Source organism: Protomyctophum bolini (assembly GCF_963924005.1).
Source record: "Protomyctophum bolini genome assembly, chromosome: 1".
Classification (NCBI taxonomy): Eukaryota; Metazoa; Chordata; class Actinopteri; order Myctophiformes; family Myctophidae; genus Protomyctophum; species Protomyctophum bolini.
Genome location: NC_137862.1, coordinates 17685301 through 17702782, shown reverse-complemented (window position 1 = coordinate 17702782; position 17482 = coordinate 17685301). Strand labels below are relative to the sequence as shown.

The 17482-nt window shown below is 43.4% G+C and overlaps 1 protein-coding gene across 2 annotated transcripts in view; it reads left to right on the top strand.

Moving 5' to 3' along the window:
- Nucleotides 1-3867: 3867 nt before the first annotated feature.
- Nucleotides 3868-17482, top strand: part of mmp2 (matrix metallopeptidase 2) — a 34450-nt gene continuing 20835 nt past the window's right edge. Inside the window, exons 1-5 of one of the 2 annotated variants that reach the window (XM_080767108.1) lie at nt 3868-4380; nt 4666-4892; nt 6671-6819; nt 9640-9768; nt 10228-10401. In XM_080767108.1, the coding sequence (XP_080623234.1) occupies nt 4246-4380; nt 4666-4892; nt 6671-6819; nt 9640-9768; nt 10228-10401 (814 nt within the window). In that variant the 5' untranslated portion in view covers nt 3868-4245. The remainder of the gene's footprint in view (nt 4381-4665; nt 4893-6670; nt 6820-9639; nt 9769-10227; nt 10402-17482) is intronic. The other variant, XM_080767107.1, reaches the window with a different exon arrangement.

Here is a 17482-nt window from a genome sequence, read left to right as displayed (position 1 = left end):
GCTGTTCCTTTTCTCACTCGAGAATCGAGAAATAAAAACAGAAGAAGAGATTATAAGGTTAAGTTGCCTCTCACAATCGCTGCGGTGCATTGTGTGAGCTTGTAGATCAGCTATGTTTGGCTCAAACATTTGGTGTAGGGAGAGAAATTGTGGTCCAAAGTACAGTTACAACGATGTTTCACTAAGAATAGAGAGGGTTCAAGTGGTTAACTGTCTGACTCAAAGGAATACACACAAGACAAGAGGGTCAGATCAATTTCTCCTTTGGAGATGACCTATATGCTATTTTAAAACCCATTCTGACCTGAGACCAGATTCTAACGCACAGAAGAATGGTGGTTCTTTAAAACCAAAGAGCTCTAATCTGTAACTCACAAAAAGCAACACTATCTGCCCAAATTAGGTGCTCTCTCTCTCCCATGACATGAGTGGTCTCTATAGCATACTCGTATAGTTTCATTGTACAGATATTCTAATTTTAGACGTGTTAGGTTCTTAGCTTATGATTCTCGATGACTATGTATTTGATGTATTGCCATGTGTTGTTCTTGCTTACTGTAAGCCGCTCTGGATTAAGAGCATCTGCTAAATGCCTAAATTGTACAAACAAAATTGTAAATTGTAACCTTTGTAATAATGGACCTGCTCCACGCATGCTGGCAATTCCATATGTACAGTACTATAAGGCATTCTGAGTTCAGACTGAGAGCAATCCCTTAAAACGTGATGAGAACTCACCTTCTTCACACTGGAAATGTCATATGTTAGGCTAGTATATAGGCATATATATACTAGTTATGTCTTCGGCACATTTTTATGTGATATTTGTAATATGGTATATGTATAGGTATATGTATCTATAACTATTTTATAGGTGTATCATGTGCAACTGTTTTGTGGGTGTTCCATACACAGTATGTCAGGCTTCTCCTAACATTGTTCTGTGCTTTCCTTCCAAACCGAGATAACCGCACTATCACATAACGTATAGCCTCGGAAACCCAGACATCATTTATAATCACAGCAGTGCCGGATTTACAGTATATGGGGGGCCCCCGGGCTAGACAAAATTATTTACAGTCAGTATTAGGGGCCCCCGGGCTATAGAAAAAATGTCAGAAAAATATGTCCCACAACACAGCAGGCACTGCAGAGAAGAAGCTCTCAATGTTTTAACCATAATACAACAAAATATACGTAGCGCGTGTTCCAACCAGTTCCTTTCCCTTCCATCAGGCTGACTGGGGGGAGGCAGTATAGAGACCAGGATTACTGCATGTTTTTTGTGAGGGGTACCATACCTACCCTAGAGCCAAATTCCAATACCCAAAATCTCGGCCAATTTCACCATAATTTGCCATGCTGGAGTGACCGAGTGGGAGTGAGCGAGTGGCCGAGATTTTGGGTATTGGAATTTGGCTTAGGGGACACGGGGAGAACATGCAAACTCCACACAGAAAGTCTCTTTCGCCCGACCCCACCTATAGGGTATGTGCGCTGATGACGCGGAGGAGAGAACACACCCCCAGTGCCCACAGCGCCCTCGGCGGGAATCGAACCCAGGAGCTGTGAGGCGACAGCGCTATACCGACTTCGCCACCGTTCCCCCAGGTTGGTTATGGCATCCCAATAAAACAAAATACATACATTTATAATTTAATGCAGAAGAAGGGGTCATATTGCCGCTCCACCCCCCCTTCCAACATGCATACCCAGTGAAGTAGTTTGGGAAATCCGACTTCAAATCAGTGGCACGATTATTTCACATTTTTGATTACTATTAATTCATGATTATTTAAAGAAAATTAAATGCCGGTATGCCAATCTACAAGCTCACAACGCATACACCACCGCATGCTTACCGTGGTGCTTAATCTGGTAATCAATGTAATTGATTGTAAAATATAATAATAATAATAATCACACCTGTGTGAAGTGAAGGGCACTCTTATCATCATACATCATCTCATTCTGGCCAATCACCAAGACAATTTGCACCCTCACTTTTGTCTTCAATGTTTGTGTTTACACAAAGCTGGACCCTCAAAAAAGGAAAAGAAAAAAAAGATATAGGCCTATATCACAAAAAAGCCTACTTTAGCACCACTTTGATTGATTGAATATGGAGTTTTGATATGCTTTCAGTTAATTGTCTAGTGTTGTAGCCTACAGCAGTGGTTCCCAATCATGTCAAGGACCCCCAAATTGACACTAATTATCCCCACGGACCCCCATTTGAAAACACATGCCAAGGACCCCCATAAGAGAAGCTTTGTACGGCTCTAGTAGAGATTCTCAACTCGTTTACTTTCAAGGACCCCCATTTAATGGCATTTCTCTCTCTGGGGCCCCCAATTTATATCTTAAAATCAATGTTAATTTACAGTAAACTCTGAGAGTGTACAAACGGGTCCATTTGGTTCTATTTGTTATACACTCAGAGTTACAGACCCATAAGGGTCCATTTGTTTCCAAACTATCATTTAGCTGGGGACCCCCTGGAACTCCCTCAATGACCCCTGGGGGTCCGGGGACAGTTTACTCCTCCCATGGACATCTCTCACAGTTGGCCTTTTAAAGGGATAGTTCAGATTTTTTTAAACTTTAGCTGTATGAAATACTTGCCATCAATATAGTGGTTGCAACTGTATTCATTGATTGCCCGATTGAGTCCCGTGGTGGGAGTTCTGCTCTGTTTTTGTGACATATTAAGTTCCGGTCATTTTGTGTGGGGGGCACTGCAGGGGCCACGCATTAAAAGTAAATTAATCCACAACATAATTTCTATTGTTCTAAAATATTAGTGCAAAATTGTTTACCCCTCTATCACACGGAACTATGTTTTTTGTGTCTGTATCACTACGCCCAAAAGATAGTTCCATGTGATAGAGGGGTCAAAGTCAAACTAATATTTTAAAAAGGTCAACAATACAAATTATGTTAGTTTTGTGGATTAATTTACTTTTACTGCGTGGCTCCAGTGCCCCCCCACAAAATGACCGGAACTACTTAATATTGACAAACCAGAGCAGAACTCCCACCACGGGACTTTAAAATCCGCATTAAGGAGAAACCGCTCGAGAATTAATCTTCATCATTTCATCAATGAACAGCGAACAGGTAAGGTGCAAACTGCAAAGTGGGACGCTCATGTTAGAACTTCTTAACCAAGTTAGCATTGATGTTTCAGTCTGCATTGATTACAGCAACGATGTTATCAGTATGTTTAGTTATACATTTAAAACATGAAAACCTTTAAAGTCAGTTGGATTTCCATCGACCAGTTATAACGTACTGTAATAAATGTGGGTTTTCTATAGTCCATAAATATCAGCCCTGGAAGCACCACAGACAACAAGGTACAAATAGCAACCTTTATTATAATGCTGGATGAATACATAGAAATAGTATGCAGAATATAACGAATACAGTGAATACATGAACCCATCTGTTGTATTATAGTGTTCTGATACTTGGTGCTGTGTTCGGATACTCGGTACTGATACGTGCAATGTACTTATATGTATGGTGTACTGCCTGCCTGAATGGTAACATACTGTGGAGCTGTGTTAGAGCACGCTGAAGGCCGCTGCTGGCAGGCAGTGATTGTGATGTCTAGTCTGTGACGTCATTAGGACATGAAGTATCCAAGCTATATGCTGCTGTAAGTGTAATAAACCTTGTGAACGATTTAATGTGACCAGGTCTCTGTGTCATGTTAATCTCTTCTCCCGGGCCGGCCTGTCTGTCTGTCTGTCTGTCCTCCGCCGAACCATGGAAAAGCCAACCGGGTCGTCACACACCAGAACCAGAAGGGTCCAATACGTAGAACACAGTTAATCATTACAGAGAGTGGAGACAACAAACCGGAGTCCGGAGATAGCCGATAGGCTGTAGAAGTGTAGATCGACCATTTTCGGCATAGCGACACCGTCGTACGACGACGGAGAGAAGCAGCCACGCACGCGCGCGCACGCGCACACACACAGACACACACACACGCGCGCACCAACCTGGAGACTGCGCAGTGTTGCGCACAGCGGAGAGCATCGAGAAAAGTGCGTGTGCAGCAGACTGCAGAAGTGACGGAGAACGGAGAGAACTTTCATGGAGCTGCTGAGGTGCAGGATGTCCCGTTAAAGAAATAAAGACAAAACTATTGCAGTCAGAGTAGGACTTCAGAGCGCACGGCATCTATCCTCCTAACCCTTCCCCCAAAAATCTATTTCCAACCTGACAACAACTATGGGGTGTTTGACGATATTTAGCGTGTTTTTATTGCAATTCATCGCTTTTCAGAAAAGCTATGCTGCCCCCTCGCCTATTATCAAGTTTCCCGGAGACGACACCAGCCCCAAAACGCCCCAAGAAGTTGCCCTGGTAAGTTGTATTTGTTTGTTTATTTTTTCTTCTCTTTTTACTAATCACTAGAACACCCAATATACCTAAATAGGCTACTGCGGTGAAGTTGCAGTTGATCAAATCAAATACTTGCGAGTTTTTATTGCATTCTTTAAAACATATTTAATATTGTTCATATGAATGTGGAAAAAATATACCTTTGTCATCGTCAGGAGAACGGAAACCCCCCACTTCATCAAAGCTGCACACATGTATATTATATATTTATTTATAAAGGCCATTAACTACACGTTTCTCTTTCAGCAATATTTGAACAAGTTTTATGGATGCCCACAAGACAGATGTAACCTAATGGTGCTCAAGGACACTCTGAAGAAAATGCAGAAGTTCTTTACTCTGCAAGAAACTGGAGAGATTGACCAGAAGACTGTGGAGATCATGAAGAAGCCTCGTTGTGGAGTACCAGATGTGGCCAATTACAACTTCTTCCACAGGAAACCCATGTGGCAGAAGAAAGACATCACCTACAGGTCAGCACAACACAACACTAAACATACCATAACACAAATGACCATGCAGTTTCAGATAGCCTACAGTAGGACTATAGTGGTTCCCAGGGTGTCACCAAATTCCCTGCATGATTAGCTTAATGTGCAACATTGTTCTCTCACTGTAAACAAACCCATACAGTATAAGTATATGCTGGGTATCTGTGCAGTTCTAAAGTTACAATTGAATTATCCAAATGATAAAATAGCCTATTACATAAGAAAGAGGCACACATTATGAAAATAACAGTACAATACACAATATGTATCTATTGAACTGAGTCAAACAAAAATGTAATGCCTACAATTCCGAGTGCTTGTCAGGGTGTGTGTGTGTGTGTGTGTGTGGGGGTCCCCCAGTTAAAAAAAATATTTATGGGCGGGCGGTCAAGCCCCTAAATGTGATGTATGATGATAAGAGCGCCCCTCACTTCACACAGGCGTGACTTTTTTCTTTTTTTGTGAAAACATTAATTAATGTACAGACAGAAAAGTGATTCAAAGTCCAATTTGCAGATCTAGTTTACTAAGTCTAGATGAATGTGAAATAAAGCATATCCATCTTAAGCAGGGCAAAGAAACACTAACAACAAAGTATTATACTGGTCCTTTTAAAGATTCTTCTCCTATTTTAAATATTTCGTGTGCCCGGCCGGATCTCTGCCTTTTTTTCAGTTGATGTCCTATCCCGATTGATCCAGGAGCACCTTTTTACTATTTATTTTACATCTTTTATCTACCTGCATGTCTCCGTTGAGCACCTGGTTGGTTACTTGGCTTCTTGCCTCTAAAGTATTATCCTGTTTGTCCCAGGTGTGGCTCACATGAAAACTCTGTCAAGTACAGGTCTGAATCTCTTTCCCCTAACCAGTGTTTAACCGTGTTGTTGTTCCATAAACTGCTGAGCAAAGGAAGGAAACTATAAAGAACACCCCCAGAGTCTGTTTGCTTTGAGAGATGGACCTCAGCTATGCCCCCTGATTCCTTTACACCCAACCCCCATCCACACAATCTTTGTGTTTGAATTGTTTCTTGCTAACGTCAGCATTCCTTCACAGGCTCCTGTCTTTGATCTTTATTTCCTTTTATTTTTTCCCCCTCCATTTATTTGATGTGGCCGCCTGACCACTTTAGCCTGTCTCTGTTTGTCAAGGAGGATAGCAAGGCTATTAAGGAAAACAATAATAACTAATAATCTCAGCTCAGCCCATGTCTAGAAGAATCCACAGCAGAAACAGGCACACATTTTATTTTTTTGTGGTTGAACTCTTTCAGGAAAGATTTTCCTCAGATGACTCATAGTCTACTAGTAATGGGAGTAGTGTCTGAAGATAACAGTAGTACTACAACATGGCTGTATTGATTTCATTGTCTCTCTGACCCTGATTGTATTCTACTGACCATATCAAAATAATTCATAGTCATTGTCTTGACCAGTGGTGCAGAAACTGTGTGCCGTAAGACCAGTTTAGGTGTGACAACCACACATTAGTATTAGTATTGCAACATATGCTACTATATAAATATTTATGAATATATACACACTGTAAATATATTACAAAATGGCAAATTATAGATCCTAATGATTTTCAAAGAAATTTAAATACCACTGGTCTTGAGGATTAGTTATGTAAAGTCTGAAGGGGGTGAAGTGTTTAATTCAATGTGCAGGATGGAATCATCCGTACGCTTTGACCCATCCAGATATACACTGCATTTCCTGTTTTGGTGAATGAATCCCTGCATGTGTCACTCTTCAGAATACTCGGACACAGCCCAGATCTGGATGAAGAGACTATCGACGATGCTTTCTTCAGGGCGTTCAAAGTGTGGGCTGATGTCACTCCACTCACCTTCACACGCCTTACGGAAGGAGAGGCTGACATCATGATCAATTTTGGCCGCAACGGTACAGTACAACTCTTTTTATTTTCTGTCATAGTCAGGTTTATCAGTGAACACAAGTGTTTAACTTGCTTCATGAACATGAACAACTCCACCAGGCCGGGTTGCCCACCCAGGACTGTGTAAGTCTTGTGGTTCAGCCTCCAGTACCAGAGGAACCTGTTGGGGAATAGAGTTTCTACATAACATACTGTTAATTTTTTTCCATCTGTTGCACCCCTGATTGTCAGAAAAGAAAGCACCCCTGGGGGTGCGCTCTATAGAGGCCTATCAACATGTGATTCCAATCTGGGGGTTGATTGGATGCTGCGCTCAAGATATAAAGAATTGTAACGGCCCGGGCGGCTAGGGTAGTGGTCTGGGCACCTGCAGCCTGATAGCGTGTCGCGGGTTCGACTCTCGATCCCGACAGCCTTTGCTGCGTGTCACTCCCTTTCTCTCTCTCCCCCCATTTCTACTCTTTCTCTCTACTCTCTTTCCCAATTGTCTACTGTTATCTATCTATGAGGGCAAAAATACAAAACAATATCTTAAAAATGTAATAACAATCCTACTATAAATGCGCCACGTCTCTGTCTGCGTGCGTGTGTGTAATGCACGTAACTCGAGAACCGTTTGATCCAACGACTTCAAATTCGACACATGCGTTCCAAACCACCACAGGGAGTGCAGTGCCCGGCCTCGGTCGGACGCATGGTTCTCCAGAACCACCACAAAAGGCTCTGTTCAGGCTCTGCCAGTGGGCATAATCAGCCTAAATCCCCTCACCTGTGCAATTTCCAGCCTCTGCCTCAGCCAATTGATTGCCATGGCAACCCCACACCTGACAATTGATTAGCCTACTTAACCATTCCACTTTTCACAGTCAGCCCTCTTCAGACACAGGCAGATCTCCATGTGGGACACAGACAGACAGTTAAAACGGGTGCTATGACAACGGGTATTATTAGGTTCCCTACAAGTTGCATCGTTCTCAAGTAGGCCGGTGGCCCACGGGCACATACAGGTCTAGGATTAAGTAATAACACAAAAGACAACAACATCACTATGTGTAATCACACAAGACAGAATTATTTTTGTGCTGTGGGTACGATGAGGGTACACACTTGTTTAAAGGACATAACACTATGTCTACGATTGAACATGGCTCTACCTGTGGTCTTGAACAGCACAGTCAGTATTTGTGAGTATGTGCTTTATGTGTGTCTAGTCATCCTGGCTGGCAATGGTCCTTTTTCCATCTTTTAAATATTCATTCCGTATGGAGTTGCACATAATTTTGGCGTAGCACATTTAGGACAGGTCGTTGCAGGATAAACTCTCATGTCTTGTGTGGGCTGTTAGAAATTATCACGGACAGACCTCCCAGTTCTCCACAGGGAATAAGAGTGACATGGTGAAACTCTGAATTTCATTGGTATTCCCCACTGAGGCTTAACACGTATTATAGGAACCCAGTGCCAATAACTCTGGCAAGTCATTTGTAAACCACTTATTCCCTTGAGTAAGGGCAGTTACCATCAGACCGAACCATAAGGAAGAAAACGGTTCTCCAGAAGACTGCCTGGTTGACTTATTGTCAAGTGTAACATTTATTATGTTATTATTATGTTCTTATGACACTATGCCACACATAGCCTATATTTTGGACAGATTTGGGACATGGTTGAGGATTATAGTCTTTTGAGAGGGGTGGGTTACCAGGGTAATTTCAGTCAAGGTATCCATTAGATTAGACAGTTATCATAACATCATGGTACTGCCAGAGGTGTCTGTCTGGCTCCAGGTAACCCTGTCTGGAAAGACATTCGTAATTATGATGGCACACAGGCACACAAATAAAAACAAGCCACCTTGGATGAACTGGGAGAAAATATCTATAAAAAGGTTTAAGGGGCATGTTAACATTTGGAGCTTTTTGTCGGTTGCATAACTTGCATCTTTTCCTTCATCAGACAAACAAAACACATGAGAAAAATGTCAATATATTTGCTGTGTTACAGTTGTTTGCATTTCCCTGTGAAATCTGCTAACAAGCTAGTTTTATGTTTAAAAGTCTTGTTGCTTATTATTACTCTGTTTTATTTTATTTACCTATTTGTATTATTGTTAATCTTATTTTACCCCCCATTGAAGTTGTTTATTAACCATAACCATGTGATCCCTTTCTTTGTATCTTAGTATCTTATCTACCTATTGGTTTTATACCTGTATATTATACTGTATGTTGTGTGTATTGTTTTGTACTCAAACTATTGTTTTTATACCTATGTTTGTATGTTGTTTGTATGTCTGGCCTCGTGGGGAAAGATGGTGGGTGAGTGGGGAGGACTGGGAGAGGAGTTGTGGGAGAAAATGTAAAAAACAGAGTCGTATTCTCTTTCTGTGGACATTGCATATGATGTCATACTCTTTGAATAAAATTTACTTAAAAAAAAAAGAAAGTATTGATGTTGTTTACAATAGCATCTTTGTTAATTAAACAAATATTATAATGCTAATGGAAACTTTAACTCACAAGGTTCCATAATACTTTGGTAGTAGTTTCCACTAGGCATGTAAATATATATTGTATATCGATATATATCAATATTAATCCCGACTGAATCGATTTATTGAAATAAAAAAAATTGGTAGTAGCTTTTCAGTACATATAGGCCAAATCTTTTTCATTGCCTAAGTATATAGGTATTCAATATAGAAAAAGGAAAAAAATCTTCAAATGCAGTTTATTAAGGGAACATCAACATGTCGGTCTATTTAACCTTCATCAGGCCATCTTTATTGTTATTTTTCAATAATGTGTAAATTGTGTCACCAACAGAGCATGGGGATGGCTACCCCTTTGATGGTAAAGATGGCCTGCTGGCCCATGCCTTTGCCCCTGGACCAGGCATTGGTGGAGACTCCCACTTTGATGATGATGAGCAATGGACCCTCGGAGAGGGTTCAGGTACGAGAGAAACACAACATATCGTGACTTGATATAAGAAAAAGTAAATTCAAGTTAAACTTTTCATGAAAAGTGCATATCCAGGTGTGGATTCTAAAGCCTTTACTATTTTCCCACTCCAGGCAATAATTAGCATTTCTGTTGATAATTTTTGCAAATAATTGTAAAGTGTTTGTTTTAGCCTGCTTGTACTTTTCTGCAATTGCCTAAACATTCCAACACAATTTGAATTACATTGCATGGCAAATAACCACACAACGTTAGGAGGATCAAAAACCAAAACCAAGTAGCCTATGTATTTGCAAACGTGCACTGTATATGGGCTGCCCATAAGTGTTAAGAATGCTTTGTTTGAAATGACAATTATAGAAAATAAATATGATAGTGCACTCTTATCATGTAGTAGTACTGCAAAAGTTGGAGAATTGTAAGACATCTTTTCTGAACTCTTTTTGGCAGTGGTGAAGGTGAAGTTTGGCAACGCTGAGGGGGAATTCTGCAAATTCCCTTTCTCCTTCCAGGGGAAAGAGTACACCAGCTGTACGAATCAGGGCCGTGATGATGGCTTCCTGTGGTGTTCCACCACTTACGACTTTGATAAAGACGGAAAATACGGATTCTGCCCCCATGAGTGTGAGTATGGGTCACTGTTCTGTTTCCTGTTCTAATGCAACAAAATAATATTCTGATCTCAACTCAATGTTATTGTTGTCAACTTGTCATATCACGGGTTTGATGTGACAGGTTTGAGGTTTCACATTTGTTTATGTGTATACGTCATACACAAACATGAAAACATTTAAAACTATTTTTTACCCTGATATGTAGTGGTGTAAAAGTATACAACATTGGAAATACTCCAGTAAAGTAAAAGTACCCCAGTCAATTTATATAAGAATAAGAAGGTTTAAGTGGTTTACCAACTGCAGCATTGCAAGTGTGCACATTTGCAGTAGAGATGGCCCCATGAGAAATCAGACCAACAACTTTAGCAACGTTAAAACAACATGCTCAATTTCATTGTATCTGAACCTCAGAAATGTTCAATAAGTTGGTGGTAAGAAGCTATTTTTCTTCGGATGGCCAAGTGCTACTTCAAATAAGATTTATTTGAAGTAGTTCTGTTTATTTTGGATGGAGAGAAAATAGGCTGGAATAACTGCCAGGAAAGCCATGTTGTTGTTTGGAACGGCATATGGAATTTGCTAATTTGCAAGGTATTGTCCCACTTTGAAAATACTGGGATTTGTCTAACATGTTGTTTATCTGTGTTAAGTTGTTGTCCATGGTACTGCTGTTATCAAAGGCTCATTATGATCTGTTGCCAAAGTACACATGTACTGGGTTGTTGGAAATGATGTAAACACAAGTTGAACCAGTGAGTTCATGTAATGCGATAGGATAATTGGGTTAATACCTGCATATTTGTGCATTTTCATATGGAACTGAAATCTAACAACTGCAGCAGCTGTACCATTATGTATCTATTGCAGTGTGTGTGTGTGTGTGTGTGTGTGTGTGTGTGTGTGTGTGTGTGTGTGTGTGTGTGTGTGTGTGTGTGTGTGTGTGTGTTCTCGTATAACTTACCTACTTAGGACCAAAAGTCCTAAAAGGAGCTTCCATATTAGGACCGTTGGACAAGTTAGGACCAAAATCATGGTCCTTATAAGGATTACCACTGCAACAGATACAGGGTGCCATTTTAGCATGCCTGGTGTTGAAATTGGGATGGTCCTAAAAAGTTGTCATTTTTACATTTGAGATCGCCCCCCTCTGACCAACCCATGTAATTACAGGTGTGTGTGTGTGTGTGTGTTTGTGTTCTCGTATTTGCTACCTACTTAGGACCTTTATGAGTAAAAAGAGCTTAGGCACTCAGGGAGGCACTGGGGAGGCACTGGGGAGACACTGGGGAGGCACTTGGGAGAAACTGCAGCCATTGGGGAGACACTGGGGAGACACTGGGGAGGCACTCAGGGGGAAACTGGGGAGGAACTCAGGGGGACACTGGGAGGCACTGGGGAGGCACTCAGGGGACACTCAGGGGGACACTGGGGAGACACTAGGGAGGCACTGGGCAGACACTGGGGAGAAACTGCAGCCACTGGGGAGACATTGGGGAGGCACTGGGGAGACACTGGGAGGAACTCAGGGGGACACTGGGGAGGCACTCAGGGGGACACTGGGGAGCCACTGGGCAGACACTGCAGGGCAGACACTGGGGTGGCACTTGGGGAGGCACTGGGGAGGTACTGGACATTTCATATCACCCTTTTTTGGCAGCTTGGCATGGCATATATGATATGGGCATACAAGGTTTCTGCCCGACAGCAGCAATATGTTACACTCCGTTTAAATGTTTTTTTACTGCTCAGCAGAACAGATGACTTCAAATGGACGACGCTTAAAAGGCAAAATGTACACAAAATACAAACACATTGTTTTTATACAAATACAGTATGCTGCTGCCCTATATGCTCCTACATGAATAAGTCATGCACAAATAGTACATATACAGACTTATTGGATTCCATGTCAAATTGGTTTGTGTTGCTTTGATGCATTCTGGATCTGTTCATAGCCTCTGCAAATGGGATACCCAGGTCATCACTTCCTGTGTTCAAAAGTGTTCGAGAGAGTGAATTTGTCCTACTGAAAATGGCTCTAGATAACCTCCTAGATATTCACCCCCAACTTACTGAACAATATAAATATCAGATCCTACTAGAGACCATCTTCAACACTCAAATTGGCCAGATTCAGCATGCAAGACCATATTCCACTGCTTGTGACCAACTTTTTATTTAATTTGTCTTTTAAAAGCTTTTCAGGGGAGGAGACATTACATTATTTATCTGAGCATGTACATACGAAATCACAATAACTTACAGGAGTAAATGTTTTTTTATTTTTAGAACACAAATTGTCCTTATGTGATTGTTTATGTACCCGCATGGTTTGCCTACTGGCAACATTTTTTGTCTCTTCCTCCGATAGTGGCGGTTCTGTGGTTGCTAAGCAACCCAGTCCGCTTCTTAACCCCCCCACCTTACCCCCAGGATCGCACAGACTTTTTTGGAAAAGGGAAAAGGGAGACACATGATGTACATATGCATATTACACACTTATTTTTATCCATATTCCACTGCTCTCTGAGCACTTCAAGAACGATATGGCCTGCCAAGGCTGCTATTTCAGAGTGAAATTGTCACATTATTGAATTCCCCTATTATTCGCATTAGTAATGTTAAGGCCTTGGATGATTTTTTCCCTTATCCATGTTCTGGTGGGAATGTTGCTGTGCTTAGAGGGCCCTAATGGCAAAAACATGTTGTAATGAGGATATCCTTAACTCTGTCCATAGTTCTTATGTTGATAATTGCCTTTAAAATTCCCCTTCATCTCACAAAGCCAAGTCCCTAATTGACAAAAATGAGACCCCTACTTGCTGATGGTGGGTTTGACATCAGATAATGAGCTAGCAATGACACAGCTGCAATAAACCATCTCTCACCAGATCCGAAAAGTGAACCGTGGCTATCAGAGAATGGAGGAGACCCCAAGGAGCTAACATTAGGCCTCGAACGGAACTGCTCTACTGACATACTGAGTTATAAGAACAAGTACATTATTTACCATCAGCCTACAATGAGGAACATTTAAAAAAAATAGTGTCAAGCCATTATGATCCTCTGGGCTGTATGACTCCTTTCACATCTCGTGCAAAAATCATAGTGCAGGATCTATGGAACCAGGAAAGAGGATGGGATAACTTCATTAAAACGTATAGCTTGTTGGAGAAATGGCACGCATGGGAAATAGGGTTGCAAAATCTCCCTGACTTTCACTTTGCTCATTATCTGTCCCCGGACCCTCTATCAATGCAGCCACTTCAGAATCCCACCTGCTTAAGCCTCGGTTCTGTAGCCTACCTTCATATTACAGACAAACATCACCACACCCATGTCAGTTCTCCAGTTAGAACTTTAAAACCTCACACTGCATATGTAACTCAGAGTGCACAAATAGGCCCTCCTCATTCCTACAATAGCAACATATAACAAATGCAGGTAAATGCAAGGTTATCAATTCTCCTGTATAATATACTGTATAGGTACATGACACTCAGACTGGTGTCCTGTGATCTGTCACAGGCCCCAATTGCTAAATAATTAGCACTGTTTGGCTGGAGCCAAGTAACTTCCAAAAATCACATTCCTACCTTTTGATACGTTCTTTCAGGGGTAGCATATAATGTGATCCTTTATAGTCAACCATAATAACGTCGTTGTGTTGAGGAATGCAGACTTGTTTATTTATTTGACTCACTCATTGACACAGAGAAATGTGTTTCCTGCCACTAAATGAATGAAGTGGAACCTTACTGTCTTAGTGTATCACTCCGCCAGCTTTTTTTATTTAATTTTTTTTATTCGATGCAATTGTGAACAATAGCCAAGTAATACATAGTAAGATACATATCCATTGGCCAATCAAATGGTTCACTGCAGCTCAACAGTCAGTGTGAGGGGTGGTGATTGTTTACCCACGGGGCCGAGTCCCTGAGGGTGGCCTGGTCGCAACGAGATTCCCCCTGTCCGAAACGGACCAGAGACGGCTGAGATACGCCGGGGACCCCCGCGGACCCCCACCCGGGCACGAGACCCACTGGGCCGAGTCCCCGAGGGCGGCCCGGTCGCAACGAGATGCCCCCGGTCCAAAACGGACCAGAGACGGCTGAGATACGCTGGGGACCCCCGCGGACCCCCGCGGACCCCCACCCGGGCACGAGACCCACTGGGCCGAGTCCCCGAGGGCGGCCCGGTCGCAACGAGATGCCCCCGGTCCAAAACGGACCAGAGACGGCTGAGATACGCTGGGGACCCCCGCGGACCCCCGCGGACCCCCACCCGGGCACGAGACCCACGGGGCAGAGTCCCCGAGGGCGGCCCGGTCGCAACGAGATGCCCCCCGTCAAAAACGGACCAGAGACGGCCGAGATATCCATTATTTATGGAGCGCCAATAACCATTTGAAAATATATTTAAATTTCAATAGCTGTCTCAGTAGAAATTTGTAAATGGCTTTTGGGAGGAACTGGTTGCTGGTCCTAAGAAGACCCATGGGGGAGGGTAACACATCACACACACACACTCGGTCCTAAGAAGAACCATGGGATTTTTTTTTCTTCTTTTTTTTTAAGGGGGCTAGTGAATCATGGGGTGTGTGTGATATGAAATGTCCAGTACCTCCCCAGTGCCTCCCCAAGTGCCACCCCAGTGTCTGCCCTGCAGTGTCTGCCCAGTGCCTCCCCAGTGTCTGCCCAGTGCCTCCCCAGTGTCTCCCCAATGTCTCCCCAATGTCTCCCCAGTGCCTCCCCAGTGTCTGCCCAGTGCCTCCCCAGTGTCTCCCCAGTGTCCCCCCGAGTGCCTCCCCAGTATCCCCCTGAGTGCCTCCCCAGTGTCTCCCCAGTGCCTCCTAGTGTCCCCCCAGTGCCTCCCTGAGTGCCTCCCCAGTGCCTCCCCAGTGTCTCCCCAGTGCCTCCTAGTGTCCCCCCAGTGCCTCCCTGAGTGCCTCCCCAGTGCCTCCCCAGTGTCCCCTCAGTGCCTTCCCAGTGCCTCCCCAGTGTCCCCCCAGGGACTCCCCAGTGCCTCCCCAGTGTCTCCCCAGTGCCTCCCCAGTTTCCCCTCAGTGCCTTCCCAGTGCCTCCCCAGTGTCCCCTCAGTGCCTTCCCAGTGCCTCCCCAGTGTCCCCCCAGTGACTCCCCAGTGCCTCCCCAGTGCCTCCCTGAGTGCCTCCCCAGTGTCTCCCCAGTGCCTCCCCAGTGTCCCCTCAGTGCCTTCCCAGTGCCTCCCCAGTGTCCCCCCAGTTCCTCACCATTGTCCCCCTGAGGGCCTCCCCAGTGTCTCCCCAGTGCCTCCCCAGTGTGCCCCTGAGTGCCTCCCCAGTGTCTGCCCAGTGCCTCCCCAGTGTCTCCCCAGTGTCCCCCCGAGTGCCTCCCCAGTATCCCCCTGAGTGCCTCCCCAGTGTCTCCCCAGTGCCTCCCCAGTGTCCCCTCAGTGCCTTCCCAGTGCCTCCCCAGTGTCCCCCCAGTTCCTCACCAGTGTCCCCCTGAGGGCCTCCCCAGTGTCTCCCCAGTGCCTCCCCAGTGTGCCCCTGAGTGCCTCCCCAGTGTCTCCCCAGTGCCTCCCCAGTGTGCCCCTGAGTGCCTCCCCAGTGCCTGCCCAGCGACTCCCCAGTGCCTGCCCAGTGTCCCCCAGTGTCCCCCCAGTGTCTCCAATAGCAATACAAGAGCAATAATACAAATTAATCTTAATTTATTAATGTTATTTAATCCTAATCCTAGGTTTAGTTTAGTTTATTTAGGATCCCCATTAGCTGTTACAACATTACAGATATCACAAAATAAATACATTAAAGCATAACAACCACGGTTAGTGCATTCACTCTAGATTACATTAACTGGTATATTGACAGGGTAAAATGCCTTTACCCTTAATTTCTGTGATGCATACTGGTAGAGAGTTCCAGAAAGGCATTGCCCTGTACATGACTGTATTCTTCATTGCATCAGTTCTTGGCTTAGGCACTGTAAATCGACCCATTGCAACATGTCTGGTATTACAGTATGTACATGTCTATCACTGGTATAATGAATATTTTTATATAAGCATTTTGTTTTTTTATTTGAACAAATGTTCCTAAAAAAATCCAGCCAGACTGGCAGCTAATCTCTGCTCCACCAACAGCCATGACAGCTTCTGATGATTTAACAGTACTAGATCTAGTATTGCAGTTCAGGGCAAGGCGAGCTGCCTTATTCTGGGCTATTTGTAATTAACGCAGGTCCTTTTTAGGACCACACAACTGGACAATAGTCAAGGTGGGATATCACTAGTGCCTGGATGACCTGGACAGCAGATGTTGGAGTTAAAAACTCATCTCCTAATCATGGACAAACCCCCTCCCATTTCTTAGTTATGTTTTGAATACGAGTAGACCATGTTAGATGACTGTCTAATATAACCCCAATAAGTTTTGTTTCATCTACCTGCTCAACTGCTAGATTGCTCAGATTCAGATTCAATTTGGGTTTTGACTTGAGCATATGCTGTGATCCAAATACAATGGATTTAGTCTTTGAGATGTCCAGGACCATCCTATTGTTCACCACCCACTCTGATATGTTCTGTAGTTCCTTGTTAAGAGCTACAGACAGATCTTCCACATTAGTGGCAGACATATACAAAGTAGTGTCGTCAGAATACATGGCTATATTGGCCCCGACCAGTGGCATGTCATTTGTAAATATAGTGACCTAAGCAACTTCCTTGTGGAATTCCACAGTGAATATGTTTAGTATCTGAGAGACTCCCATTATAGTATACTCTCTGTGATCTGCTGGATGAATAGCTTTTTATCCACCTTAGTGCAGATAAGGTAAAACCATAACATGAAAGTTTGTCAAGCAATAGATTGTGATCAATAATGTCAAACGCGGCACTAAAATCTAACAGTACAGACCCCACTAGTCTCTTAGAATCCACATTCATTAGACAGTCATCTATTAACTGTGTCAGTGCTGTACATGTAGAAAGCCCATCTCTATAGGCGTGTTGAAAGTCAGCTTTAGCTTCCTTCCATATTTGTGGATTTTTGCCTTTCTCGTAAAAGCTACTATGTTGTGGTCAGTGCATCCAAATTCAACAGAAAT